General features: G+C 44.2%; 2 protein-coding genes across 6 annotated transcripts in view; both read left to right on the top strand.

Annotated features, from left to right (window-relative positions):
- Positions 1-5,387, top strand: part of erf (Ets2 repressor factor) — a 36,780-nt gene extending 31,393 nt beyond the window's left edge. The window contains exon 5 of the mRNA XM_071499338.1: positions 115-5,387. Within this exon, the coding sequence (XP_071355439.1) occupies positions 115-759 (645 nt within the window). The 3' untranslated portion in view covers positions 760-5,387. The remainder of the gene's footprint in view (positions 1-114) is intronic.
- Positions 5,388-7,656: 2,269 nt separating this feature from the next.
- The window catches only part of cica (capicua transcriptional repressor a), a 44,109-nt gene continuing 25,998 nt past the window's right edge, over positions 7,657-25,767 (top strand). For 2 of the 5 annotated variants that reach the window (XM_071499332.1, XM_071499328.1), the window contains exons 1-3: positions 15,961-16,146; positions 19,783-23,517; positions 24,108-24,384. In XM_071499332.1, coding sequence (XP_071355433.1) covers positions 19,999-23,517; positions 24,108-24,384 — 3,796 coding nt within the window. In that variant the 5' untranslated portion in view covers positions 15,961-16,146; positions 19,783-19,998. Of the gene's footprint in view, positions 7,673-8,714; positions 9,035-15,960; positions 16,147-19,267; positions 19,414-19,782; positions 23,518-24,107; positions 24,385-25,767 lie in introns of those variants that run through there. The other 3 variants (XM_071499329.1, XM_071499330.1, XM_071499331.1) reach the window with 3 other exon arrangements.

The following is a 25,767-nucleotide window of genomic DNA, read 5'->3' as shown; positions in this document are numbered from 1 at the left end:
CACACACAGGATGTGGTGTTTCCACTTAGGTATGGTTGTGGTTTGACAGCATGAGAAACATCTGGCCAGAGTCATAAATAAGATGTCATGTTGTAAAATGTTCTTCCTCTCCAGGTGGAGCCCATATCAGACATTGAGTCAGAAGAGGAAGTGGAGGTGACTGACATCAGTGAGGAAGAGGAGCTGAATCATAACAGTGTGGATGACAGAGGTGACATCTTCACCCCGACAGCTCGTCATCATCATCAGCTCAACAGCCATCACCAGGCTAACGGGAATGGCAGCAGCCCCTCTGCTCCTCTTCCTCCACACAGTAACCATGATGATGACCCTGACGATGATGAGGAGGTCTTCAAGACTCCCGCCACGCCTCCCATTGGCAGCGCCGGCCTGGCCTTCCCTCTGATTAACCTGAAGAGCGAGCCAGGCCTGCCAGCTCCCATCAGCCCTGGAGGCACGCGCTGCATTCCGCTCAAACTCCGCTTCAAACGCCGCTGGAGCGAAGACCAGAAGATGGAGGCGGACGGAGAGAGGGACGAGGCAGAGGATAAGAAAGTGAGGGCTGAGGGAGAGGAGGAGGTGGAGGGGAAGGCAGAGGAGGCAGGGAGGAGAAGAGGGGAGGTGGAAAATGGGGGAGGAAGAGGAGGAGGTGGTGTTATTTTGGGGTTGATGCTGCCACCACCTCCCACCCAGCGTAGAGCGAGCTCGGAGCTGCAGAGAGCTACAGCACAGCTGTCTCTGGAAAACACTGGCTGCTGAGCTTCATGTGTGCACACACACACACACACACACACACACACACACACACACACACACACACACACACACACACACACACACACACACACACACACACAGGGGATCCTACTCAGATATAAAACACATCTCTGGGAGTCTTGTTAACACGTTTAATAGTTTTATATAGACCATAATGCCTTGTGGGTCCTTGTCTGCAGTAGTGACTGTGCAGAAAAATGGAGACAAAACTGAAATGTCACAACATAGACACACTTTGTTTTTCAGTGAATATCTGAACATCTGTACATTTTTCCTATGTAGGAAATAGTTTTTTGTGCAATAATTAAAGGAGTTGTTGGGCACTTTTTACTGACCTCACAGCCCCACAGGCTCCTTAAATTACTTAACAGAGACACAATATTTTCCTACATAGGTTCCATCTACTTGTTCAGAAGAAAGCTGCTTTTGTAAGATCGGTAACTTTGATGCTTTGAACACCAGTGGTCAGTGCTGTTAGCTAGTTTCTGCAGGGCATTATGATCTGTGTAAAACCATAAAACATAGATGTGCCTGTGTAGCCTCTAATGAACTGCATGGCAAGACACCTTTGTGCCCCTGGCACCTAATCAAACATTAACACAGCAGTGTTTCTGCTGTGACTTACAACACTAAGAGATAACCAAACTTAGTCTGAATATTGACCTCTGTTTCAAATTTAGCACCCTACAGAGAGGGAGCCTACTCTTAATTTCTCTTAGGAATTGCACACTGCCTTCTCGATGCCTCCTTGTCCTCATAGTGCCAGTTATGCCAGTAAGTCTGCCAGGGATCACATCACATCTGTGCCCAGATTATGTCTTTAATGGGATTTAATGGGTCTATTTGTATGTCTGGTACAGTGAAACGAATCACATCCTACTCTTTTAAAGAGTACTGAGGCAGCCTGAATTGTACAGCAGTAGATAGAATGAATTTCTCACTCATGTCTGGCTCGCTTGAAGATGGTGAGCCCTTTTCATAACTTCCCTCTCCTCTTTTTCCTCCTTTGTATTCACAATAACAGACAAACAGATGTTACTAAAAACACTTCTAACAGCCCTGATAGAGATTACAGAAGTGCCTCTCTGTCTGCACCAATCACCATGCAGTCGTTTACAAGGTGAAGGGCAGTGAGCAAAAAAAAATTAAAAATTAAAAAATTAAAAAAAAACAACTGAGACCTTGCACCGATGGATCTCACAGACTGAGGAGGGTTATTCTCCCTCTCAAGAGGTGATTAGATAGAACTCTTCAATCACAGTCTTTTCTCCAGGAAACGGCTCGGACACCGTCAGACTGCACCGTGGCCAGACTGAGTGGACTCTTCATCCTCAGCTCATTCACTACAGTGTATAAAGACATGAAATGAGGATGGACTCGTACATCTTGAGGGCAGACAAACTAAGCCTGAGGAGGAGAGGTAGACTTGGATGAACCGACTTTGACCTCTCAACCTCTGACCCGTCACGAGGGCAGACGGCATCATTAGACGTTTGTTAGCCAGCGAATGGACGCGGTTCCCACTGTACAGAAAAACCCGACCGGGTATGAGAGGAAAGCGTCTGATCTTTCTGTCCCTTTTCTCTTCACTTGCGGAGGAAATGAGGAAGCGGCTACAAGCAAGGCTGTAATTACAGACACACTTGTTTCTGGATGTGTGCGTGGACCCAGAGCTGGTGTAAAAAAAAAAAAAAACTAAAAAAAACATCAGGCCTTGAGGATACAGAAGGTGTCTCCACTTTTCATGTCCCTGTGTGACTTCGCACAATCTTGGAGGGGTGTGGAGGTTTGAGGGCACTCGCAGTGTTTTCCCCCTCAGACACACAGATCAACAGCTCTCTTCTGCATTCCCCCTGTTTATTTTCTAAAGACTGTATTCTTTCTGTCAAAGGACGCTTGTGCCTCCAAAGGGCATGGACAGTATTTTAGGGCATTTGCAGTGATCTGAGAGCTCTCTGTATTTTGGAGTTAATAGCCGAATCTGTTCATGTGATGTTTTGAGAAGCGACGATTGAAGCGAACTGATTTGTCTAGAGCAGAACGGGAACCATGTCATGAATGTGGAGCATCAAGGTTAACTCAGGCAAACCTTCAGTGAGGTGTTGAGAAACAACTTATTTTTATGATGTTTTATTCATGTAGTGTAAAAAAAAAAAAAAAAAAAAAGACATTGCGCCCATTTTAATGAACAAACAATTCCAAATAAGAGTGTGCCTTTTTTAAGCCAATGTGAGTTTTATCAAGTTCCCCCAGCAAAATATTTTATCACACACACACACAGTACCACCATGCCTTCTGTTTTTGTAAAAGAGATACAGAATAAGTAAATCTACACATATATATTTTATTCAAATATATATTGAATTCAAATATTATATTTCAATATGGTCATTTGATACAAATCAGGAAAATCCTACTATTTTTAATGGTAAAGATATGTATATATTCTAATGGGCATGTTATTACCAGTATAATTCAGCCTTTGCCTTCTCACCCTTGCCTTCTCTTGACCGTTGAGCTGCAGTGACAAAGGCCACCGGCATCAGAGTTTTATATTTATATTGTTCAGATAAAAAAAACAGTTTTTGTGTGTTCAGGGGACAGAGGGTGTGATGGGACAAGGATAAATGAGTGAGCATGAACATTTAACCAGACCTTGGTCAAATCATATTTACCTTGTTAGTGGGCGTGTTTGTTTTAACAAACCTGGAATAGCAGCTCAGGTGGGGTTTACCTAACCAGGACAGAGTCGAGCTGGTCAGTCAGAAAAAGGTAAATTTAAATTCACTTTGTGGTAAAATGTTGTCTCTCTCCTCACCTTTGTCCCACCTGGTAAACCCCACCAGCCTCCGACTAAAACTCCTGAATTATTTGCGGCCACTGTTTGACCCAGATCTGATTAAAAACCGCGGAGGCGCAGGTCGTAACGGGGAGCGGGTAGCAGACTCGCGTGTTCAGAGCAGACGGATTCTGATTGGCTGACACAGATATGCAGCAGGATTTCAGTTCTGTGTCACGTCGCTGCTGATACGACCAGACTTTGGTTTGAGTGTGTACTGTGGACTCAAGCAGCTTTGTGTGTGAACTGCATGTGTATGGTCTGGTCTGAACCCTGCCCATACACACACACACACACACACACACACACACACACACACACACCATCCTGGTTAGAGACAGGCTTTACTGTGGCTAAAATAAAGGGAAACATGACATCAGACGTGACATCAGACGCCTCCACAGTCTCTCGAGAGTAGACGGCATAACCATACAAACTACACACACTCTTACACACATTTATACTCACACACACACACACAGGAAATGGCATCGCAAAACCTCAGAGTTGAGTGGAGAGAGAGGGACTTCCCATAATCTGACTCGCCTGTTCTGCTCAGTGTGTGTGTGTGCATGCATGCTGTGGTGTGTGTGAGTGAGTGGTTTCTATGGTTCTGCCATCTACACACACACACACACACACACACACACACACACACACACACACACACAAAGCTATTCAACACAGCCTACAAAGAGTCTCGGCCCTGGGGTATTTACTCCCAGTTTTCGTGTCCAGATTGTCGAACCAGCTGCAGTCTCACGTCTGGATCTTCAAAGCTCACATTGTCATTTTGAAATCATTTTTCTTCCCCAGGCACAAAGAAACTTGTACATCTGTCCTTCTGCATACTTGTTAACATTATCAGCATTCCACCTTTCCAAAAAAAAAAAAAAAAAACGGGGTCAAACCACCCACTTGTTGAAGGTGGAGATTTGTAAAAGTACCAGCAAAAATATTTGAGTGAAGTTTAAGGACAGAAGTAGCAGTTGAAAAGTGTCTGGTGAAGAAAGAAAGAAACAGAGCTGTACGTGAGCTGTTACACCTGTGCTGCCTTACCTGTCGTGGCTTCGAAAACAAAACACAGGAGAGAGAAACTGTTTCCCCACCGATATTTGCACCCCTCGATTTCATCGATGCTGTTCTTATCATTTTCTTCTGTATGTTTTCAGACGTATTACTGTTACTCTTGTAATTATTACATTATTAACATGACTATTTTTGATTATTTTGTACCCTCTTGCTATGGCCCGGCCTCTTCTCCATGAATTCCTGGTTTTCTGTGGGTTAGGGTTCCAGTTCGCACTCTTCTCCATGAACTATAACTATTCAACTTCAGTGCAGTCTTTTCTGTTTCTGTTTTCCTGTTGTTGTTTTTTTACTCACACTGATTTTATAACCATGTTACCATGGACAAGAGGAGGGTCACATAATCCCCACATGATATACAGCGGGAGAAAGAAACAATTGTTTTCATTTTTTGATGTTGTGTATATATATTTTTTCCATTTTGGAGGATTCTGTAAGAAAAAAGCATTGTACTGTTTAACCATTGTATTATTTGAAATGCACCCCCCTGTCCTCTCTCTGCTCGTCTCTGTCTCTCCTCTCCGGTCCACCTCGGTGGTGAGCTGTCACTCCAGAGGACAGAGACAGAGACTTAAGTTTTTATCATGGAGGAACCACCTGTACTTCTGTTTCTCTTCTATTTGTTCATCTTCATTTGTAATTAAACAATAATCAGGGTTCATTAAAAAAGGTAAAAAATTGATGTCAGTTTCTGTGTTTTTCTTTCATTTATTCACCGTTTTTTCCCCCATTCCTGTCTTTAAGTTTCATTTACACGAAGTTACACAAAAAGAAAATGTGAGTAATCTTCCAAACTAACTTTTGGATGTTGCTTTAAGTTTCATTGTACTGCACACTGTAACAAAAAAATATTATTAAATATTCTTAAGCATAGAGTTGAATCTAATATTTTGATGATCAGTCATTTTTTTAAAGCACAATGCCAAATATTCTGTTCCAGTCTCTCAGTTGTGAGGATTTTGCTGCTTTTCTTTGACCTTTTACTGACTAAATCAATTAATCTGAGCAATAATCAGCACATGAATTGATAACGAAAATATTAGTTAAAGCTGTGATTAGCCACCCAGAGGAAAATTTGGACTCAGATATCAACTGTTCAGGGGCAAATAAAAACTTGTACGCACTCGCAGACATCAGCCAAACTGGATTACTGTCTCAGACCTTTGTTCTTTGATGTTGGTAAATTTGTATTGAACAACCTGCAGCCTCATCGTACCAGCCCACCTCTCCCCCTCTTTCTTGTGTCTCAGGTCATGTCAACAGCAAGTCAAGTACTTTGTACTCATCAAAGACCTGGCACATTTAGTGAAAGAAAAGCATCCAGGGTTAAGCATTCTCACTCCTGCTCACAATAGGCCTGTGATGGATTTTTCTTTGTTCCCGTCTGGGAGACAGCTGCAACAAAAAGACCTTGATGGGAGGGATTTGGTTATGACAAATGAAATGACTCAGGAGGAAGGAGAGATACTTGTGACAACCTTCGACTCTCAGACAGACTTTTTTATTTTCTGTTCAGGTGTAGAAAAATATTTGAAAGAGATTTTTTTTATTTTTCTTGCCTTGAACATACAGTCGTCATTGTGTAGTTATTTCTGCCTTTTCCTGTGTATATGTTCAGACAAGAGACATGTTTTTATAACTAGATTGTCGATGGCGCCAGCACTGCCTGGTTTATAGTTTTAGTACAATGAAAGACATTGGGTTGATATGTTAGATGAAGAAAGTAGTCTTATCATTACATATTTATTCATTTTATCAGTGATTTTTACACTTTACAGTATTGTTAGTGTTTAGCTGATGTTCTCGCGTTCAGCAGCAGAATTAATATGCTTCACTTTGCAAACTTAAATAATTATGATACTAATTGTGTCCTAGATGACGCCTCAGTCTCACCACATGTTTTTTTTTTTCCAGTTCAGTCAATGTGGAAGTTTTAATTACTCACCAGACTGGCAACTCTCATACTCATACACAATGTGGGTTTATCTTCCGCTTTGTCTCATGATTTGAGTCAGAGTGATGTTTGTGCTTCCTTATAAATTTTGGGTGCTTGTTGCTCAGTGGTCCTGGTTTGGATATGATCTGTTTTCGGCTATTGTGTCTTCTTATAAGGCTGCTATTTAACCAAAAGTGCTGATAACCAATGCTTTCATTTATTTTTCATATCATTTATTTTCATTATTTAATTTTTTTTTATTATCTGAATAACTGATCTATAAAAAGTCAGAAAATAGTGATAAATGTGAAAGTGTCATCTTTAAATTGCTTCTTTTTGTCAGCAGCACAAAAACAAAATAAATTAAATTTACTGTCACAGAAGGCCATGAACACCAGCAAATATTCACATTTGAGAGGCTGCGACCAGCAAATTCTTGCTTAAAAATTACTTTAATGACTAATCAATTTGCAAAATAGCTGCCGGCTCAAGCCAAAACATCACAAGTCCCCAGTTTGTTTTAGGGAGACAGTGTTTAGATACTAGATTTCTCCAGAATGATTTCTGTTATTCTCAGACAAACTCTCCTCAGACGGCTCTTTGACTGCATGAGTGTAAATCTAATAATGCACAACATTAAGGCAAATTATAAATGCAGTTCTCTGTCATACTTCTGAAGTCACATGCACAGATTTTGGACTTTTTCTAACTAAATAACTTGGACAAGGCCTCTTTATGTTTAAACATGAGGCTCATGAAAACAAACGCAGCCTGAGGAGCCTGTTTCCCTCTTGATGATCCAGTTGCTGCCCTGTGTTTCCCTCAGACTCTGCCTCCCCCTGTTGTCAGCTCTCAGTACTGCTCCTCTAATCCCCCCCGCCCTTCAAACTATCGCGAGATTTGTGCGGGAATTGTGACGGCTTAGTTTTTACCTGGAGACTGTTTGCATAAAAATGTGACTTTTATGTCCAGACTGATTAAATATCCCGTCTGGAAACTTGTACAGAGGGAAAAGTCATCATTTTTGGAAGGTATTGAATTGAAAATGAAAGTTTATTACTACGTTTTTAACCATTTCAATGCGCACATTTGCTGTGTAATTACTATAAATTCAAATGTTCATATTTTAACATTGGCATATTAAAACCATTTAGTAGGGAAGAAATAATTAATTGTAATTTCACATAGTTTATGAATAATATTATACTGTTAACCGCACACAATGTGGTATAAGTCTAGTTATACATTTGATTGGTTTGATAAGTAAAAACCGTCCAAAAAACAAGAAACAGGGAGAAGTAGCCTGGCTCTGTTCAAAGGTAATGAAACCTTTAAACATCTACACATCTAAAATAATGTTTCTTTTATCACTGCGAAAACGTAAAAACAGTGGGAAACTAGCATTACACGTCATCATATCATTATTTAACTTTACTGACCTTGGATCAAGGAGCAGGTAACTCTGATCTTCTGAAATGAACAATAAGTGCCTTAACTAATAATAACTGACTTTCCAGTAGCTTCCTGAGGTTGATTACACACACACACACACACACACACACACACACACACACACACACACACACATTAATTAAAACAATCATATTAGACACAGTTCTTAAGTCAGAGTCTCTAATACTGGAAACCAGTAGAGATAAACCTCCTGGGGGTTGTTGTTGGGCCCCCGTTGACCCCTCTATATATGGCAGTTTCATTATTTACATCTCACCAATTCACAATTAATCAAACTATGTCGACCCAACTGTTATTGAGTAAACCTGGCACTTTTTCCCCTGAGGGCAGACAAGTTGATATTTCCTGTAAGGTCAAACTATTCCTTTAAATCAAACAAACCAATGTTTTCTCTGCCAGGTCAAAGATGTCAAACAAGAGCCACACAAAGCTGACTTTCAATTACTTTCATGTAGTTGAGTGTTGTGCTGAAGGTCATGTAGCAGCTATCTGACCCAAACCACCTTTCTCTGTAGCTACAAATGTAATCTTCCTCTCTTTCCTTACTTTTACTCTGTCTTCATTTTAAAACCCTGTTAATCATTTCATCATTTGTTTCGATCTTTCTCACCCCCAGCACTCATCCTCTCCTCCGTCGCCTCCTCTCTCCCCTGCTAGCTGTTTTGAAGCTGATCTCAACAGGGGACGGGCCACATTAAAAGGAGGCTGATTGACGGGCTGTTTGGCCTCCAGCGGGGAGAGATTGTTGTCTGTCTGAGGGACGAGGTCAGAGGTCACAGTCCAGAGAGCCGGAGACAGAAGCCAGATCACAACAGAAGGCTAATTATCATGCATTGTTGCGGGGCTCCCGCTGGGACTCCGCCTTCACTTTCACCACCGGGTCACAGTGAAAACTTTGGACCTCCAACATTTAAAAGCTGGTGAGACATGTTATTATTATATTTCTAATTTTATGACTTATATACTTAAACTCATATGAGTGTGAAACTTACTTCATGTGCTTGTTCATAGAGTGTGAATGGGAATGAGTTGTGCAACAGAGAATAGATTGTCCTGTATGAAATTTGCTTTAAAACAAAGACACTGAGATTATGGAAAAAATGTGATCAGATTTCAAATATTAAAATATTTAAAATGAATATCAAATAACTTGGATTAAATGTTAAATTTTTTTTAATTAAATTTGATGAGAATCTATTGTATTTACATAATAATATATATATATATATATATATATATATATATATATAGTAGATTAAAGCAGATCATTTTGAAAGAATTTGCAACTTTTGATATGTGCTGAGAATAAATTTGATTAACAAAAAAAAACCAACATGCATAATTGTTTAGTTAAAAAATACAATAATGTTTGTACCACTTTAATGTTTGTGTGAGATTATAGATATATAGAGGATATTTAGGTTCCCTACATTAGAATCCATATTGAAATTTAAAAAAAAAATAGCTTAAATAAAAGTTCAAAAGTTACATATTTCTCTTCCATCTTCTTTGTTGTATTAATGTATGTGAATGGGATTCACATTATTAAGGACAAACCTTTTATTTTTTGCTTTCTTTTCCTTTGCTTGTTTACTTTCTCTGTATAATTAGATTTTGCATTATTACATCTACAGCTGTTATGAAAGGAAATAAATGATGACGTTAAGATGACACAGTTTTAACCCACTGGGCTCACTGAAGACTAGTTGATGTAGAGCTTTAGCAGGGAGTCAGTCCGTGTGTGGAGAGGATTACATGCTGACAGTTGCGTACCTGTGCAGCAGCACGTCTGTGAGTGTATTTCTGGAGGCAGATTGTCTCCGTGACTCAGCAGCGTCCTCATTAATAAGGATTCATTATCTGTGAGAGTCACGAGAAGAGAATGTACACGAGCTGTGGCTTGGATCTGCAGCCACGTTCCCATCCAACTGTTCGTGACCTGAGGGTCCAGTATGAACCTGCTCAGGGGGTCAGCAGATTACCTGGAGGGACCACAGTCAAGTAAAGTTGTATAATAGTCTTGGACTATTCAGAGAATGAGCGAAGATCAGACTGGTCAGCAATCCCAAAACCAAATGATGCAATAGATAAATAACAAGCTCAAGACACAAAATAACACGCTAAAGGATATAGTAATCTAAATTTTCTGACTCTCTGTAAATTCATATTGTCATATAAGGAATTTTACTGATATTCTTTTCTCTTATATGAAAAAATATTCCTTTATCCTCCTTGTCATAAAGTTTTTGTTTTTGGAGTTATTGAATATTTACAACCTTTGTCCTCAATCTACTCACTAGTGAGTGTTTCAAGCTCCTTGATTAATTATCTGTGAATTTGATAAATATGCCAGTATCACAAATATCTGCTGTACTTTCACAGTTTCCAATAATTCCCAGGTTAATGACAATGTCACACATCCAACAAAAACCGGGAACATCCACGCACCTTGCTTTTATGTGGGTGCGTTTTACACAGATAAGACAGCTCCATCTACTGAGCAATAGCAGTAACTGCTGCAGATGCTGGGGAGGTGAATAAAACTGAGGCAGCATCCAGAAAGAAAGGAAAGGTGTCACCACTGTTGCTATGTTTCCTCACAACCCTGACCAAAAAAAAACAAACAAAAAAATTTTTTGAATTCATCTGTATCTAAATAATTTGTGTTAGGTTGCAGATAGGTGTTAAGTTGTTTGTTTCGCTCTAAATAACCAATATTGGGAACTGAAGATGATTGTGATGAAACAATTAGTTTTTTTATCTTAATAAAGCAATAAAACTTTATTTGTATAGCATCTTTCATACAGGTTACTACTGCAGTTAAGTGTAAGAGCCTTACAAGTGCCTGACAAGCTGACAATAAGATAAGTACAAATATCTCTGTTGAACTTACCCTGTAAAGTCCCTTGAGATAATGTATGTTATAATTTGGTCCTATACAAATAAAATTGAGTTGAATTGAATATAAACAGTAAAAGGGTTTAAGACAAATGCAAATGAAAAATATAAATGGTAAAAGTAAAATTATACAATCAATAAAATGGATGAAAGATAATAAAAAGTGAAATAGATCAAATAAAATAAAACTATTTAAAAACAACAATACAATGAGGTAAAATGTTTTAAAAATAAAAATAAATAACAGCCTTTAAATACTGAAGTAAAACGCCAAACTACAGAGGTAATGTCAGGTGGCGTCAAGAACAGGAAAGTAAAGAAGATGGAGTTGTTTCCCTGCAGCCGTTTGATAATGTGCAGCAGGTGGAGACACTCAGCGTTCATCCAAACAAGAACAAACAACAAATTTACATCTCAGTTCCCAGGGGGCTTCTGGCAGCAGGTTGGAAATGCCTACTTTGCAGTCATGTGAGAAAAGGACAACAGTTGCTACATGTGCAAAAAACAACGGATGAATTGCTCACGTAAGAGAAATATACAAACTAAAGTAAAGAAAATAATCTTATTGCTTGATTTGCAAGAAAGCTACAGTAGAATGATGATATCAGACAGTCTCTGCTGGTTTACTGCTGCACAGGAAGTGGGCACGTTTCTTTTTGAGTGGTTACCAATGGATACATGAAAAAACAAATTATTTCTTATTTCAGCATTGAGTGCTTTGTATCTCCAAATCAGAAAATGACAAAATTAGTTGGGCCAGCATCCAGACTGAAATTGCTCAGTCTCTCAGTTTGTAGATGGACGTGTTGACTCTCAATGCAACATGTGACCGAAAGTGAAGAGCAAAAAAGAGCAGCAACAGGAAACCAAAAACAGACTAATCCATCAGGTTATCACATCAGAAACAGAACTCTTGTCCTTTAATGTGAGAAATGTTATTACTGTTGGCCTCAGAAACTTCACAGAAAGCGAAAGTTTCTCAGATCAGTGGGCCCACTCCGTCTATATCTGTTGCTAGTCCAGTTTCAGGTCTACAGAGAGGATTTTTTCTGATCTTTTCCGCCGAGTCTGACGAATCTGAGGAGTCAGACTAGTTCTCTTGGCCAGATTCAGGAATTCCTTCAAAGATCAATTTATTTTGACAAGACTGATTCTCCAAGTAATTCACTTTTCTGGAGCTAACTGTTGCTGTATTATTGCTCAGTTCCTTTCATTGGATTACCTCCCTCTGACTGTGTTAGAGATCAGATCACAGACCATCTTTAGACCCTGATCTAACCTTTTATTGGAGCTGAATGACGTCTTTGTAATTATGTTCTTGCTGTTTGTAGTAGCTGTTGAGTGGCATAACTTTCAGTTCAGATGTAGAGCAGAGTTTGATTCAGTAGTATAGGCCTGAATCCAGCCGTCTTTGTCTTCAAATAAATCCAAATCCAAATGGAAAGCCAAGATGACGAAATTAAGCAAGACAAGTACAGCACTTTCGAGCAATTTTGAGCTACTTCTACTTTACTTGAGTGTTTCCATTTTATGCTGTCTCATACCTCTACTTGCCCACATTTCAGAGACAGCTAATGTACTTTTTACTCCACTACATTTATCTGACAGGAACAGGTATGTTTTACTTTGCAGATTAAGATTTTACACACAACTTTGCACATAATGAATTTGACAAATTAAACTACTCAGTTGTATATGAACCAATTAGCATTAGCTCCACCTTGACCGGCTTAATTAAAATGCTTCTTAGATGCTAGCACATCACTAATATTAATGCAATAATGTAATACAATAGATACAGTTTAATACTGTACACTATGATACAGTATTATAACCCTCTGAAGAATGGGGGCGGGGGAATTCATTCTCTCTCATAATGAGCACTTTTACTTTGATGCTTAAGTACATTTGATACTACTGTTCTTTTTTCTTGTAGCAGAATATTTTTACAGCGTTTTGTTGCCACTGCTAATTTTAGTTCTTCTTCCACCACTGCTCAGCTGTTCTGGAGCTCTCGACCACACCACACAGTCCTCAACAGCAGATTGAGTTTGCACAGTTTGCATGAAACTCCCCATGATTCTGGGCACTTCTACGAACTTAAAAGTTGAACCTGACTTACTCGCTTTTTCTGTTGCTTTCAACTGAATCACTCCTTGTGAAATATATGTAGGAAGTTTTCAAACTTACCGGCAACAGTGCAAGTCTGGTTGTCAGTTTCTGTTTGTAGTTAAGGTTAACTCTATAATATATGTTCTATATTAATAGTATAGAAATGGTGGTACATCCTATTCCACTGACACTAGAAAGATATTTAAAGTTTTAAAAATTGAACAGATTACACACACACACACACACACACACACACTCATCTCAGATTTCATCATTCACAGCAGGTGCAGGCTGTTAAATCTCCTGCTCATCTACTCAAACTCAAAATGTTGGGGTGGAGTGGAGTGGAGCTGGTCTCATCTGGTCCATCTCTCACTCTCGCTTTGTTCTTTTTTTAAAAAACACACACACACTTGAATTAGAGAGTGTTAGAGTGTTGGGTCAGGCACAGTGCAGGGTCCCTGGAGCTGTTTAGCAGTTAAGTGGCCGTAATGCATTTAGTGTAAAGTGACTGGGATTGGGGGGGCTTAGCCGCAGCTCTCCGCCTCATTCTTAGAAAGTGCTCAGAGGTGCTAATACCAGCCAGATTTATGGTGCTCATTCACAAACAGCTCGACTTCTGCGGCAAAGAGTCACTCTCAGTCTCTGACACTACCTCTCTGGCCATTTCTCTCTGCTTCTGTCTGTCTGTTTGAGCTCTTTATCTCCCCCTTCCTCGCTGTTTCTGTCGCGTTCATGATTCATGTCCCTCTTTCTCTCAGTGCAACAACCTGTCTTTCACAATTCACTTCACTGTCTGTCTCCTTTCTGCCTTTTACCACTAAACTCTCCTTCACGTCATCATTTCCAGCCTCATCCTGAAGCTTTTCCGAGACTTAAATCTGGGGTCTCTCTCCCTCTCTAACGTCTCTCGACGTCGCCTTATGAAACCAGCCGCCCCTCAAAGTTGCGTGCTCGCTCTACTCGCCCTACATTTCTGAATACACACTCGTCTGTGGTGAATGAGCAGTCAGTTAGGGAGAGACAGAGACTGCAGTGCTTCACTATCAGGGCTGTGGAAGATGTCTGGAGATCCCACTCACTCTGCACTTAACATGTGTGTGTGTGGTGCATTTTCACAGATTTATGAGTCACAAGTTGTACGTGTTATAGCCAAGGAAATGTGTACACTAAATACATAGATGCTTGTGTGTGTGTGTGTGTGTGTGTGTGGAGGGGTTGCCTGTGGAGCCTGTGGAGCCTGCACAGTATACACAAAAGTGTGTGTATGTGCACAGGTCTGGGCACAGTGTGTGCGTCTGTGTATATGTGTGCTCTAGTACACGTACATCTTATGTAACGCCAAGGCATGTTATAACTCCGCTGTGCCTGCTGTGTGTGTGTAGGTGCTTGCTTGTATGCGTGCGCCCAGTTGTGTGTGTCTGTGGTTAGTGTACCCGCTTTGCCTGTGTGCATGTGTGTGTGTGTGTGTGTGTGTGTGTGCCAGGCAGACTGCAATGCTGCAACCAGCTAGCTCTGTATCATCATTGACCAAACTCGCCATCTGTGCCTGTAAGCTATAGAAACAGCGTGTCGCACTGCTACACAGCAAACCACACACCATTAGTGTCTTATGAAATCGCAGCAGGATGCCACTGTGTTGCTTGTGTGTGTGCTGCACATGCCCCTAGCTGTGTGTGTATATGTGTTTGTGTGTGTGTGTGTTTGTGTGTGCATTCATGCATGTTAAACTGTATTTTTTTTTAGCCTGTTGGCATGTTGTCTTTTATTCTGCAGTGTATTACAACTTGTATCTGCTCGTACACATGCATGCCTAGCTGCTCACACACACCGTGTGTGTGTGTGTGTGTGTGTGTGTGTGTTTGTGTGTGTGCAGGGAGGCCCACTGTGTATATGGGTCACTCTCTTAGGAGCCATAATCCCACAGTTTGGACCAACTTACTCACTGGGGTTTTACTCTTCCTGTTTGGCCAAGCTGATGGCAACAAGCATAATGACCTCACCACAGCACTCGGTCATTGGCCTGCAGACCCCGGGCCTCTCAGCCAATCACACGCTGCTCTGGTGACGTATAGCCTCCAGCGGCTGCTCTGATTGGTTGGGGAGGCGGGACTAAGGGATGCTGTGCTGCATAGAGCACCTCTGATTAGCTGGGATGGAGAGGGAGAAAGCATGAGAATTTGGGAGTTGGTGTTCTTTGTGGTTCCTGTTGAAACTACACTCAACCTGTGGCTTGCATGGATCAAAGTGGAGAATTCATACAGATGCATGGACAGCACATAGAAAGTTGTCTCATCTGGTTAAAGCTGTTTCATGAGTGTGAGCTGATGGTGTGATACATAACACAGCTTGGGACGTGACATCTTGATCTCTATTAAATTTGATAATGTCATGTCAGTGCTTTCTAGTCCACCAAAAGGATTTCTAACCTGTTTTTGAAAACAGACAGCACCCCCCCCCCCCCCCCCCTCCTCCTCCTCTCTCACCTCTTCGTCTCTCTGTCTACATCCGTTTTCATGTTTGCAGACAAATGAACAAGGGATGACAAGAAGCAAAAAGCAGAAGACGGCGAAGGAAGGAGAGATTTCATTGCCGTCCTGCGTGCCTGTATAAGTCACAGACATGCCCACAGCGGAGCCCTATTGGCCGCCGCAGCATCGCTCTCCCAACAGCTGTTCTGTGTTTTCCCACACTGTGATTGGCCGCGGTGCCCCGTCGATCAAATTTACTTTGACGCGTGGCTCCGCCCCCGCTCTCCTTCTCCCGGATCCTATTGGCTACTGTACCCGTTCGTGCTCCGCGATTGGCTGAACGGGCTGGTTGTCAAGGCTTTGGGGCTTCATTCACCATTTTGCGACTGTAGTGTAGAATATACAGGGCAGTAGTTTTTCCTCCTTTTAAGTTGCTTTGCCGGAGAAACATGAACGGCCGCTAATTGGCAGCTGCGGACGACTGGTCACCCTGCCCTATTTTACCCGGCGGACTCAGCAGGGAAACACACCGGGGTACTATATTAGCTCTGGTGAGTATAAGCTGCCCACAAATCTTTCTCCTGCAGCACTGCAGTGGGGCTTGTTGTGCTTTTCCCGAGCTGCTAACGTTGTTCACGTTTACTGTGGCTATAAACAGTGTAAGCAGTTGAGCTGATCAGCATATTTTCCGATATCTGGGCGGCCTACGGAGAGGACCGGAGGGCGGATTGGGTGTCTTCTGCGAAAAAAAAGGGAGCGGTGCGGCTAGACATAGTGAGCTTGAAACTTTTCCACTAGAAATAAATTCAACGCCATAACTGCCGCTGGACTTCCTAGAACAACTGTTATTTTCCCTGCGTTGTATTAAACCTCGGAAACTCCTCGCTTGTCATTCCTCCTCCTCCTCTCTCACACTGACACATTTTCTTCCTCTTTTTCATGAATCAACGTGGCTCTTTGAATTGATGTGTGTCTGAGGGGCTCCAGGGCCTTCTCCCCGGACCAGTCTGTGGCAACACATTGACACTTTCTCCCTCTTGTGTCGCGGTTGCACTAATGCAAACGACGGCGAGGGTCGATACAAAGTTGCCGGGGCAGCTTTATCCGACTGTCACTTTCGGATGGGCCAAAACAGCCGACACTTTTGTCTGCTGTTGTGTGTGTGTGTGTGTGTGTGTGTGTGTGTGGATTGACAAAGTTAACGTGTTCATCTGTTTGGGACATTTCACCCCGTCATCCAGCAAGGGGAATAAGGGCCGTATTACATGGTATTAAGGGTCAATATGCCCGTTAAACCGGTTATTTCCCCGGTGACAGTGAAGTGGGGGAAGATTTCCAAGCGGCCTTGTGTGTGTAGTTGAGGCCTGGTCGCTGCACGCCACGGCCTGCTGTGTTGTGGAGTAAAACTGGTAGTAATCGCGGTACTACGAGGGCTTGACACATACACGGTACTATCCAGCTAAACCTGAGGTGACGACATCACCTCTTGTAGTTTGCATTTTGTGCTTCGGGCCTGGTCAGGAGGAAGTTAACAGCTGTTATCTGCTCTGGATTATGATTATGTCAGTATATTTATACACCCTGGCCTGTCGATAATAAAGCTCTGTGGTAACCCTGCTGTGCACCTTTAAGAGGTGCTCTGCAAATAACAAAACTTTTAGATACAATCCAGAAATTTAGGCCTACTATTAAAAAATATTTAGCAACTCCACACCAGGTTAGAACATAATGGACTAAAGGTCTGTAAAAGTTCACCACTGGACTCTCTAACGCGCCTGTGGGATTATTATAGTTATTAGTATGCAGCTTTGTACGCACACAGCCTGTATGTTCATAGCCAAAACATTTTCAGGTTAACTCACTTTATACTTGATGTAATGATTAGTCGCATGTCATGTAAATTGTTGTTAGCTTGTTGGGCCCAGTTGCGGTTGATGGAGAGATTAAAGTGTGACCCAAACCTGGACATTTGCTGACCTAAATGAAGTAATGCCACCACAAAGGCAGCAGTTCGTGTTTTTCTCACCTCACATGACATAAATCAGCTTGATGCGGCCCACGGTCATGTTTACTATGTATTTATGTCAGTCTTTAGAGGAAGGTAAACACTGTTCTGCAGTTTAAATATGACTGAACTGGTTACCTTGCTCTGTATGTACCCTCAATAAGCAGAGAGCGCTCTGCTTTGATCACTGAGCCTCAAACATAGGAGGCTCAGGCCTACTATAGCTCCCATATGGACTTCTTTGCTCTATATTTCACAGAGGGGAGTGAGAGTTGCATCAGTTTGTCTTTAAGCTGTTATCATTAGGCCCATGACTCTGACACCAGCTGTTGTACACAGTGCACTACTGAGTAAACACACGTAGCATACCACTATCGTGACCAAGTAAGGCTGGCTGCCAAATTATTTTATGGTGGCTGCTCTACGGCCTTCTGTCCTAAATAGGGATTTACATAGGGCACAGTGATGGCTGTGAGCTCTCTAGCTCTCCGTGTGCACCATCAACTATCATCACATAGATGTTTGCTGTGTGTGTGGCCTTGAGACAGGCGGCACTCATCTCTGAAAATGGATTTCTCTCCAGCCGATATGATGTGGCAGATATTAAAAGGACTTGAATGAATGTAAGCTTTCACAGACGAGCAGGGAGGCAGCAAAAGGGAAAAGAGACAGGCAGACAGAGAAAAAGACTGGTGGGAGGACGGATGTAGAAACAGGGACAGACAGGCAGACATGTGCGTTAACAGACAGCCAAACAGTCACTGACAAGTAGACATGCCTAGTGGTGGTTGATAGACATCAATCAAGAACATTTCAGCAGAGGATATCACAGTTGCAGCGAGAAATTTCTAAAAAGAAGACGGGGCATATAGGGGGTGTGTTGATTCTCCCTCTTATACACTTGTTGTTAACATCTTACTGGCACTCGTAACTCTGTGGAGACTCTTGTATTGGAAGAAATGAGGCAGCACACACAGCAGCTAGGACCCGAGGCAAGTCCCACGCGAATCAGCAGCACAGCAAACAAACCAGTTAAATGACAACAGTCCCACCGTTCAACAAGTCAGCAAAATCAATCTGTTTTAGTTTCTAAACGGAGGAAGAACTGTGAATGAGTCCGGTGTGGAATAGGAGATATTCTGAATGACTCTGGCATGGCTATGAGCGATACTGAATGACTGGTGTGGAATAACAATTATTCAGAACGACTCTGCTTTTTCTGGATGACTGCAGCACAAAATGAGGATAGAGACTAAGTGGAAGGAGAGGAGAGAAAAAGAAAGATGAGAGGTAAAAATCAATATTAGAGAGAGAAGAGAGAACGCAGGCAGGGGATACGAATGAACGTGTAATAGTAGCAAAGAGAGAGGGAGGAATAAAGTAACGGGAAGTTAGGTAATGGTCTTCCACAGGAAATGGAGTTTGTAGGGGCGGATTGACTCTACTTTGAAATACATAGATAAAGGTCGCCACCGAGAGAGAGAGGGAGTGAGAGAGAGAGAGAGAGAGAGAGAGAGAGAGAGAGAGGGAGGGTTTCAGTATGCGAGTGAAGAAGGAATTCCCCCGCCTCTACTGCCCCGGCCAAGAAGTAGTGTGTGTGTGTGTGTGTGTGTGTGTGTGTGTGTGTGTGTGTGTGTGTGTGTGTGTGTGTGTGTGAGTGTGAGAGGAGTGCATGCAGAAAGGCTTGTCTGGGCAAATTGCAAAGTGCTCCTCACTATTTCCATACAGTGGTGTAAGCCTACATTGTGTTTACCTTACAATATGGCCTCCTGTTTTCATTATGTACCTGGTATGGAGGCCGGCCTTGTGTAATGTGAGTAAAACCTGTTATGTAATGTATTAATGTGTAATGAATTTGTGGATGAGTCATGTTCATTACTACTCTAGTACGATGGTGCATCATTTAGCAGGGAATACATTTCTTAAAAATTAATGTTGAACTGTTTATTAGTTATTTTGTATGATGCCTGTGTTCACGAGGTCCCACTTTGCGGTGCTTTTATTTTGAATTACTTTGATGTCACTTGGATGTTTTCACAGATGTTTGATTTTGATTCAGTCAGTCACTTTTCTTCTCAAAGCCATGCAGTTAGTAGCTATCTCGTGTGGTGAATAGGCTTTGTGCATGTCTGAATGTGTTTGCCACATGAGTAACCCACAGTCCCTGTTCCCTTTCTTTCAGAGTCTCTGGAATAAGGTGGGCAAGTGCCGAAGTCGCGCAACGAAGACAAGACAGGATGAGGGAGACGGGCCTCGGCAGAGGAGGAAAATAGAGAGAAAGGAAAGGAGGGGAAAGAAGAAAAAAACTAGGCAGAGCAAGAGAGGATCGCCAAGGAGAATCTCTGGGATAAATAAATAAAAAAGACTTGTTTGGAGAAAAGGCAAGCTAGATGAAAAGATGAAGCCGATTAAAAAGCAGGGCCGGCGCTCTCCTCCCTCCACGCGGGCCAAAGGGGGGAAGCGTCGCGGCGCGGGGGATGCCCCAGAAGGGGGAGAGAAGAGAGACTCAGATGAGAACAGAGACAGAAGCCGATCCCCACAGAACCAAACTTCCTCCTCTTCTTTTTCTTCTAATTCACACTCAGAGTCCTCCCAGGCAGACCCAATCAGAGCACGGGACACTTCAGAGGGGGAGGGTCTGTCAGAGACGACAGTATCGCTTGTGATGGATTCTGAGAAATTGTTGACACCCTCGGATGATAGATCAGGGAGGTCAGCTGTGAGCGGCGGCAGCCACAGTGACAGTGGTGGTAGCAGTTGTAGTAACAGTAGTACACCAAGCGCCAACAACAGCCCGAACCCCGCCTCCAGCCGAAAAACGGCCACCTTCAAGGCCCGAGTTCCCAAGAAGAAGTACACCTCTGAACACTGCTTGTCTACTACTGCTGGTAACCATAGCAACCCTGCCTCCAGCACGCCCCCTCCCCTTCCTCTGAGCGGCGGGGTCCTCAACCACGGGTCAACGGGTTCAGGGAGCGACATCAGCTTCTCGCACCCTGATGGCACTGGTCAGAGTAGAAGCCTGATGGACGACTTCCACAGCAGGACTACTGGCAGGGAGGGGCCTCAGGACAGCTCCCCAGGACCCCCCACCCTGTCGCTGGGAGTGGAGAGGGAGAGGCCCGCAGGAGGTGAGGGCGTGAGAGATGCAGAGCGTGTGTCGCCCAGCCCCCTGCCGCGCTGCTCCTCGACGGACACCGCCAGTGAGCACTCAGCCGATCTAGAGGTAGTCGGCGACACACACGCCCTCACACAGATGTCTGCTCACGCAACATCCAGTCTCCCTGATGCACTGTCAGACGCCCTAGCCAAAGGGCTGAAAAATCAGCGTGTCCTTGCTCGCCAGCTCAGGAGAAGGAGTGACGAGGAGGGAGGAGGCGAAAGGAGGGATGAAGGGGGGAGTTCAGACTTGGTGTTCCGGGCTGGGGTGGTTCGTAAGGTCAGCGGTGAATTTGGAAGCCTGGAAGTGCAACTGAACGGGGAGAAGACGCTGTGTCGTTATCCGTATCGACATGACAGCCCCCCAGGGGTGGTGGACATTATTCTAGATGCCCCGCCCCCTGGTGTCCATCCAATACCTATTGGCACCCGTGTCTGTGTACCGTTCGGCAATGAGGAGTGTGCCGAGGGCCAGTGGCAATGGTACCGAGAAGGTGTGGTGACTCAGGTAGACACGCACCCTGCAGTGGCCAACCGCTACCGTGTCCTGCTGTCTGAGGAAAGATCTCACTCTGTGGAGGAGGAAGAAGATGGCAGAGGGGCAGCTGGTCCTACGCAGGCAGTGTGGGTCTCCCGGCAAACACTACGGCTTCTGGTGCCACCGTGGGACCTGGATTTGCCATCAGGAGGAGGACGGGAGGGAGAAGACGGGGTCAGAGAAAAGGAAAGGGAGAGGGAGGACAGGGAAGAGATGGATGTGGAGCAGGAGGTGTGTCGCCTGAGCCGGGGGATGGCCCCAGGAGTGGGGTCAGTGTTGGGGAGAGGGATACCCTACCCAGGCATGGTCCCCGTTTCGTCCACATCGGGCCACAGTATTACCTCCCCAGTAACTCCAGCGTCAGTCCTCAGCCTCGCTCCTGGCAGAGAGTGGGAAATTGAGAAAGACTTGGAGAGGGAGAGGGACCTCCAGAGAAAACAGGAAAGAGAGAGGGAACGAGAGCGAGAAAGGGAGAACAGTGTAAAACAGCAGCAGCAGCAGCAGCAGCAGCAGCAGCAACACCACCCATACATGCCACTTACCCCAGAAGAAGACATGGAGGTGTCCCACTTTAACATGGTCCCAATGGGGGCGATCATACCTGGGGCCAAACCAATGGCAGTTCCCCAACATCGCCACATCGTGTCTAAGCCCCCGCCTGGCTACCTCAATCCCCACCTGTCTGTGGTGCGGGGCATCGGGATCCCCTCCGCCCACCTGGCCTTGAACCCCCACCCCCCTCCTTCACCTGTCCTGTTAGGCCTTGACCCAGCAACCGCAGCAGCTGCAGCAGCTGGTGCTGTCATTACAACCCCCCAGCTCCCCCCTCTCCCTCCCATCTCCTCTTCCACTGCGTCCTCCTCCAGAGTAGAGAAGGCCTCAGGAGGAGGTTCTTCAAGCGGAGGAGCAGGTGGCGGCGGTGGATCCGGATCAGGTTCAACCTCCTCCTCCTCCTCACGTTCCCGCACCCCACTGACAGCTGCCCAGCAAAAGTACAAGAAGGGAGATGTGGTGTGCACCCCGACAGGCATCCGTAAGAAGTTCAACGGGAAGCAGTGGAGGAGACTGTGCTCTCGGGAGGGCTGCTCTAAAGAGTCACAGCGCCGAGGATACTGCTCCAGACACCTCTCAATGAGGACCAAGGAGATGGAAGCCAGCGGAGGCGGCCGGGAGCGGGGTGGAGCTAGCAGCACAGGGACCCTGACGCCGTCTGACCTCCGACTGGGTGGGGGGAGAGCCAGCTCAGAGTTTGACTGGGATGAGACATCGCGGGAAAGCAGTGAGGCCAGCAGTCGTGGAGGAGATTCCCGTCCCCGCCTCGTCCTGCCCTCTTTGCTCCCCCAGGACCTCTCTCGTTTCGACTTCGATGAGTGTGAGGCAGCGACCATGTTGGTCTCCCTGGGGGGCTCCCGCTCAGGCACACCATCGTTCTCCCCTATCTCCAACCAGTCGCCCTTCTCCCCTACCCCATCCCCCTCACCCTCCCCTCTCTTTGGCTTTCGCCCTGCCAATTTCAGCCCCATAACTGCTCCTGCCTCACTTACACCGCGCCGCCATCGCCAGCTTAGCGGCACCAAGATGGGCACGCCAGGTGCTGAGCGAGAGCGTCACCTGTCGGGGATCGTGCCCACCTTTCAGACCAACCTTACTTTTACAGTCCCCATGAGCCCCAGCAAGAGGAAGCTCGACACCCACCCGCCCCCTCCACTGCCTACAGTTCAGGACTACCAGACCAAACCTGAACAACAACAGCTAGTGGGTGTAGGTGGAGGGGTGGTGGGAGAGCCAACCCTGGGCCACAGCCCTGCCGCCTTCAGAGTGCTCTCCCCGCAGAGTCAGCCGACAACCCCCTCCTCACTCTCCTTCCCCCGCCCCCGAAGCGCCACCAGCAGGCCACCATCCTCCGCCGCCTCCACGCCTCCACCCATGCTGGTTTCTCCCACTCCTCCCTCCCCACTGCCCCAGGAGCCCTCACCACGCCGCATTGTGCCCCTCCGTGATTCCCCGGTCATTGTACGCAACCCAGATGTCCCCTTGGCCAAGTTCTCTGATGGCCCATTAGGAAGGAGAGAGAGGAGCAGGTCTAGGGAGCACAGCCAGCCTCAACACACAGCTCCTCCAGGCCTGCAGGCCCCCGTCCCCATCAACGGGGCCACCACCAACGGTGCGGTTCTCCTGCGCAACCCCACATCCACACTTGTCCTGGTCACCTCCAGCTCGGTAAGGAACTCACTGTTTCTTGTTTTTGTGATATATGGTACATTTTGTACTAAGCGGGTGGCTTCCATGAACTTTCTAAAACATCTATTAGAAAATAGTGCATGTTCATATCATGAATATGATTCAAGTTAGAATACTTAAAATTCATCAAATACTTTTTTCTGATAAAGTAATTTGCTGTTGGTCAAAAATTTATTTTTGGATTTTATAACCTGCACAATGTTAAAGTTGTATATATATGTCACTGACTTAGAAACTCCACCCTCAAAGTGAATAAAAAATGCTCCACAGAAAATGTTCAATTAAATTTCATTATCAAATATGAACCATGATATATCTTAAAGCTTGGCCTTGAAGTTTGTAACTTCCTCCAAGTCGGCTTGGATTCACTGCAGTGATAATGTAGTAATGTGTGGCAAAATGCATTAAAACAACCTTAGAAACCAACTTATAGTATGAAGTATAGTGCTCAGAAGTAGTATGATTAGCTGTGTTGACAGTGATCATCATTTTAGCTGAATATTTTTTGTTTTTGCTATAATTCAGTTCTCTGCAAATATAAAAGATATATTTTTGATGTCTCCTCCCAGTCCCTGACTCCAGCCACAGTGAGCCACAGCTCCCTGTCCAGCCCCTCCACCCCTGGGTCAATGTCCACTTCATCTGGCTCAGTCCTGTCCTCCTCTGGCTCTGGAGGCAGGGAGAGGGAGAGGAAACCTGAGGGACACCAGGACGCCTCTGGAGGGGCACTGCCACAGCCGGTAGCCTGTCACCCCACGCCGACCGCCCTGCTGCCGCTCATACTGCCAGCTGAGTCACCGCACCCTGCTCCACGCAAGCAAATCATCATGGGACGCCCAGGGACTGGTAAGGAAGGACGGGGAGATGGGTTGGGAGATCATCGTGGTCCTGTGACCTTGACCGTTGTTCCTGTCAGATACAAAGTCTGCTGTGCCGCAGTTCTGTCACAGTGTAAAGTAGGAAGAGATGTACCCGCTGTATCTCTGTATCAGGCCTAGTGCATCTTGCTTTCGTTATCTCGCTCAGGTTCCAGGAGCGTCATCAGAGTACTATGGTTATGACTCATGTTCACTGTACTATTGTTTGCTTGCAGTGTAAGAAAAAGCAACCAAAAAAAATGTTTTTTCCTCCTTGCAATTTTAGGGCATTTTGAGCTTTTCAGGTGTTTTTATCGACTTATAAATCAAATATATCACATAGAGCTTTTGTTTTATTTTAAATGATTAGATGGTAGACAATGTCAGTTTTGGTGTTTTAGTGATATGCTGTATATGATGTTTATTGTACTCCTGATTGTATTGCCTTTTAAATCAGCTAAGTACAGTGAAGTCAGAAGGAGCAGACTGTTGTTTGGGAGAGGGTGTTTCCGTCTTCAGCAGTTTTGTGTATCTGCTTTTAAAGCTTCTATTCAGGCAAAAACCTATTGTGAAAATATTTTGTCAGCTTTGTGCGCACACTTTGGATGTAAGAAAATTTGCTGCTGACAAACAGAGGTGTTTAAATTCATCATATACTGTATGCTAGTTTCCATGCCAACCTTCTGATATTACAGTATGGGCAAAACTCAGAAATGTTACTTTGAATATATGAATAAGAAGATGGTTTCCATTTAAAATGCATGACGTCTCATTTTGTATCATAATGAAGCATCACTTTCTAAATCTGAAACCTGAAAGTGTAATAAATGTACGAGAATTTGTCTGAGTGCAGAGAGATATTAGCAATTTATAGGTTGCTCAGTTTCACAGACAGGATATTGTATATACACGACATTTATATATATAATAACTATACAGTGCATTTTTCAATTAATATGGACCTTTGGGAAAGTGGCATGGTTACAGCTACAGAAGATTTGTTTTTTATAATTGAATACAAGTGAGAAATTTACACCATGATGATCTTTGCGTTCCTGATTTTAATATTTCATATTTCATAACCCTCTTCTGATTAATTACTTGACTGAGTTTGAGCGATAAAGATGACTGTAGAGTGAAACCATTTTTTCTGAGGAAGATCAGAAAAGCTTTAATATGTGAGTCGCTCAGGCAGCCACCCAGCCCTGCTGCTCATTGTGTGTAATTTGTGACTCAGTGTGTGTAGTTACTGAGCCTGAGTGTGCTCATGTGTGAGTGTGCATGTACGGGGGGGGGGCGTCAACCTTTGTGTATGTACGTGTGTGTGCGTGTGTGAGACAGAGATAAGGGGTGTTTCGCTGAAACTTTAAAA

Source organism: Trachinotus anak, unplaced genomic scaffold, assembly GCF_046630095.1.
Source record: "Trachinotus anak isolate AG129_WGS33_773 ecotype Australia unplaced genomic scaffold, CSIRO_AGI_Tana_v1 ptg000016l, whole genome shotgun sequence".
NCBI classification, from domain to species: Eukaryota; Metazoa; Chordata; class Actinopteri; order Carangiformes; family Carangidae; genus Trachinotus; species Trachinotus anak.
The sequence above is the reverse complement of the archived record's forward strand: the minus strand, read 5'-3'. Positions and strand labels throughout refer to the sequence as shown.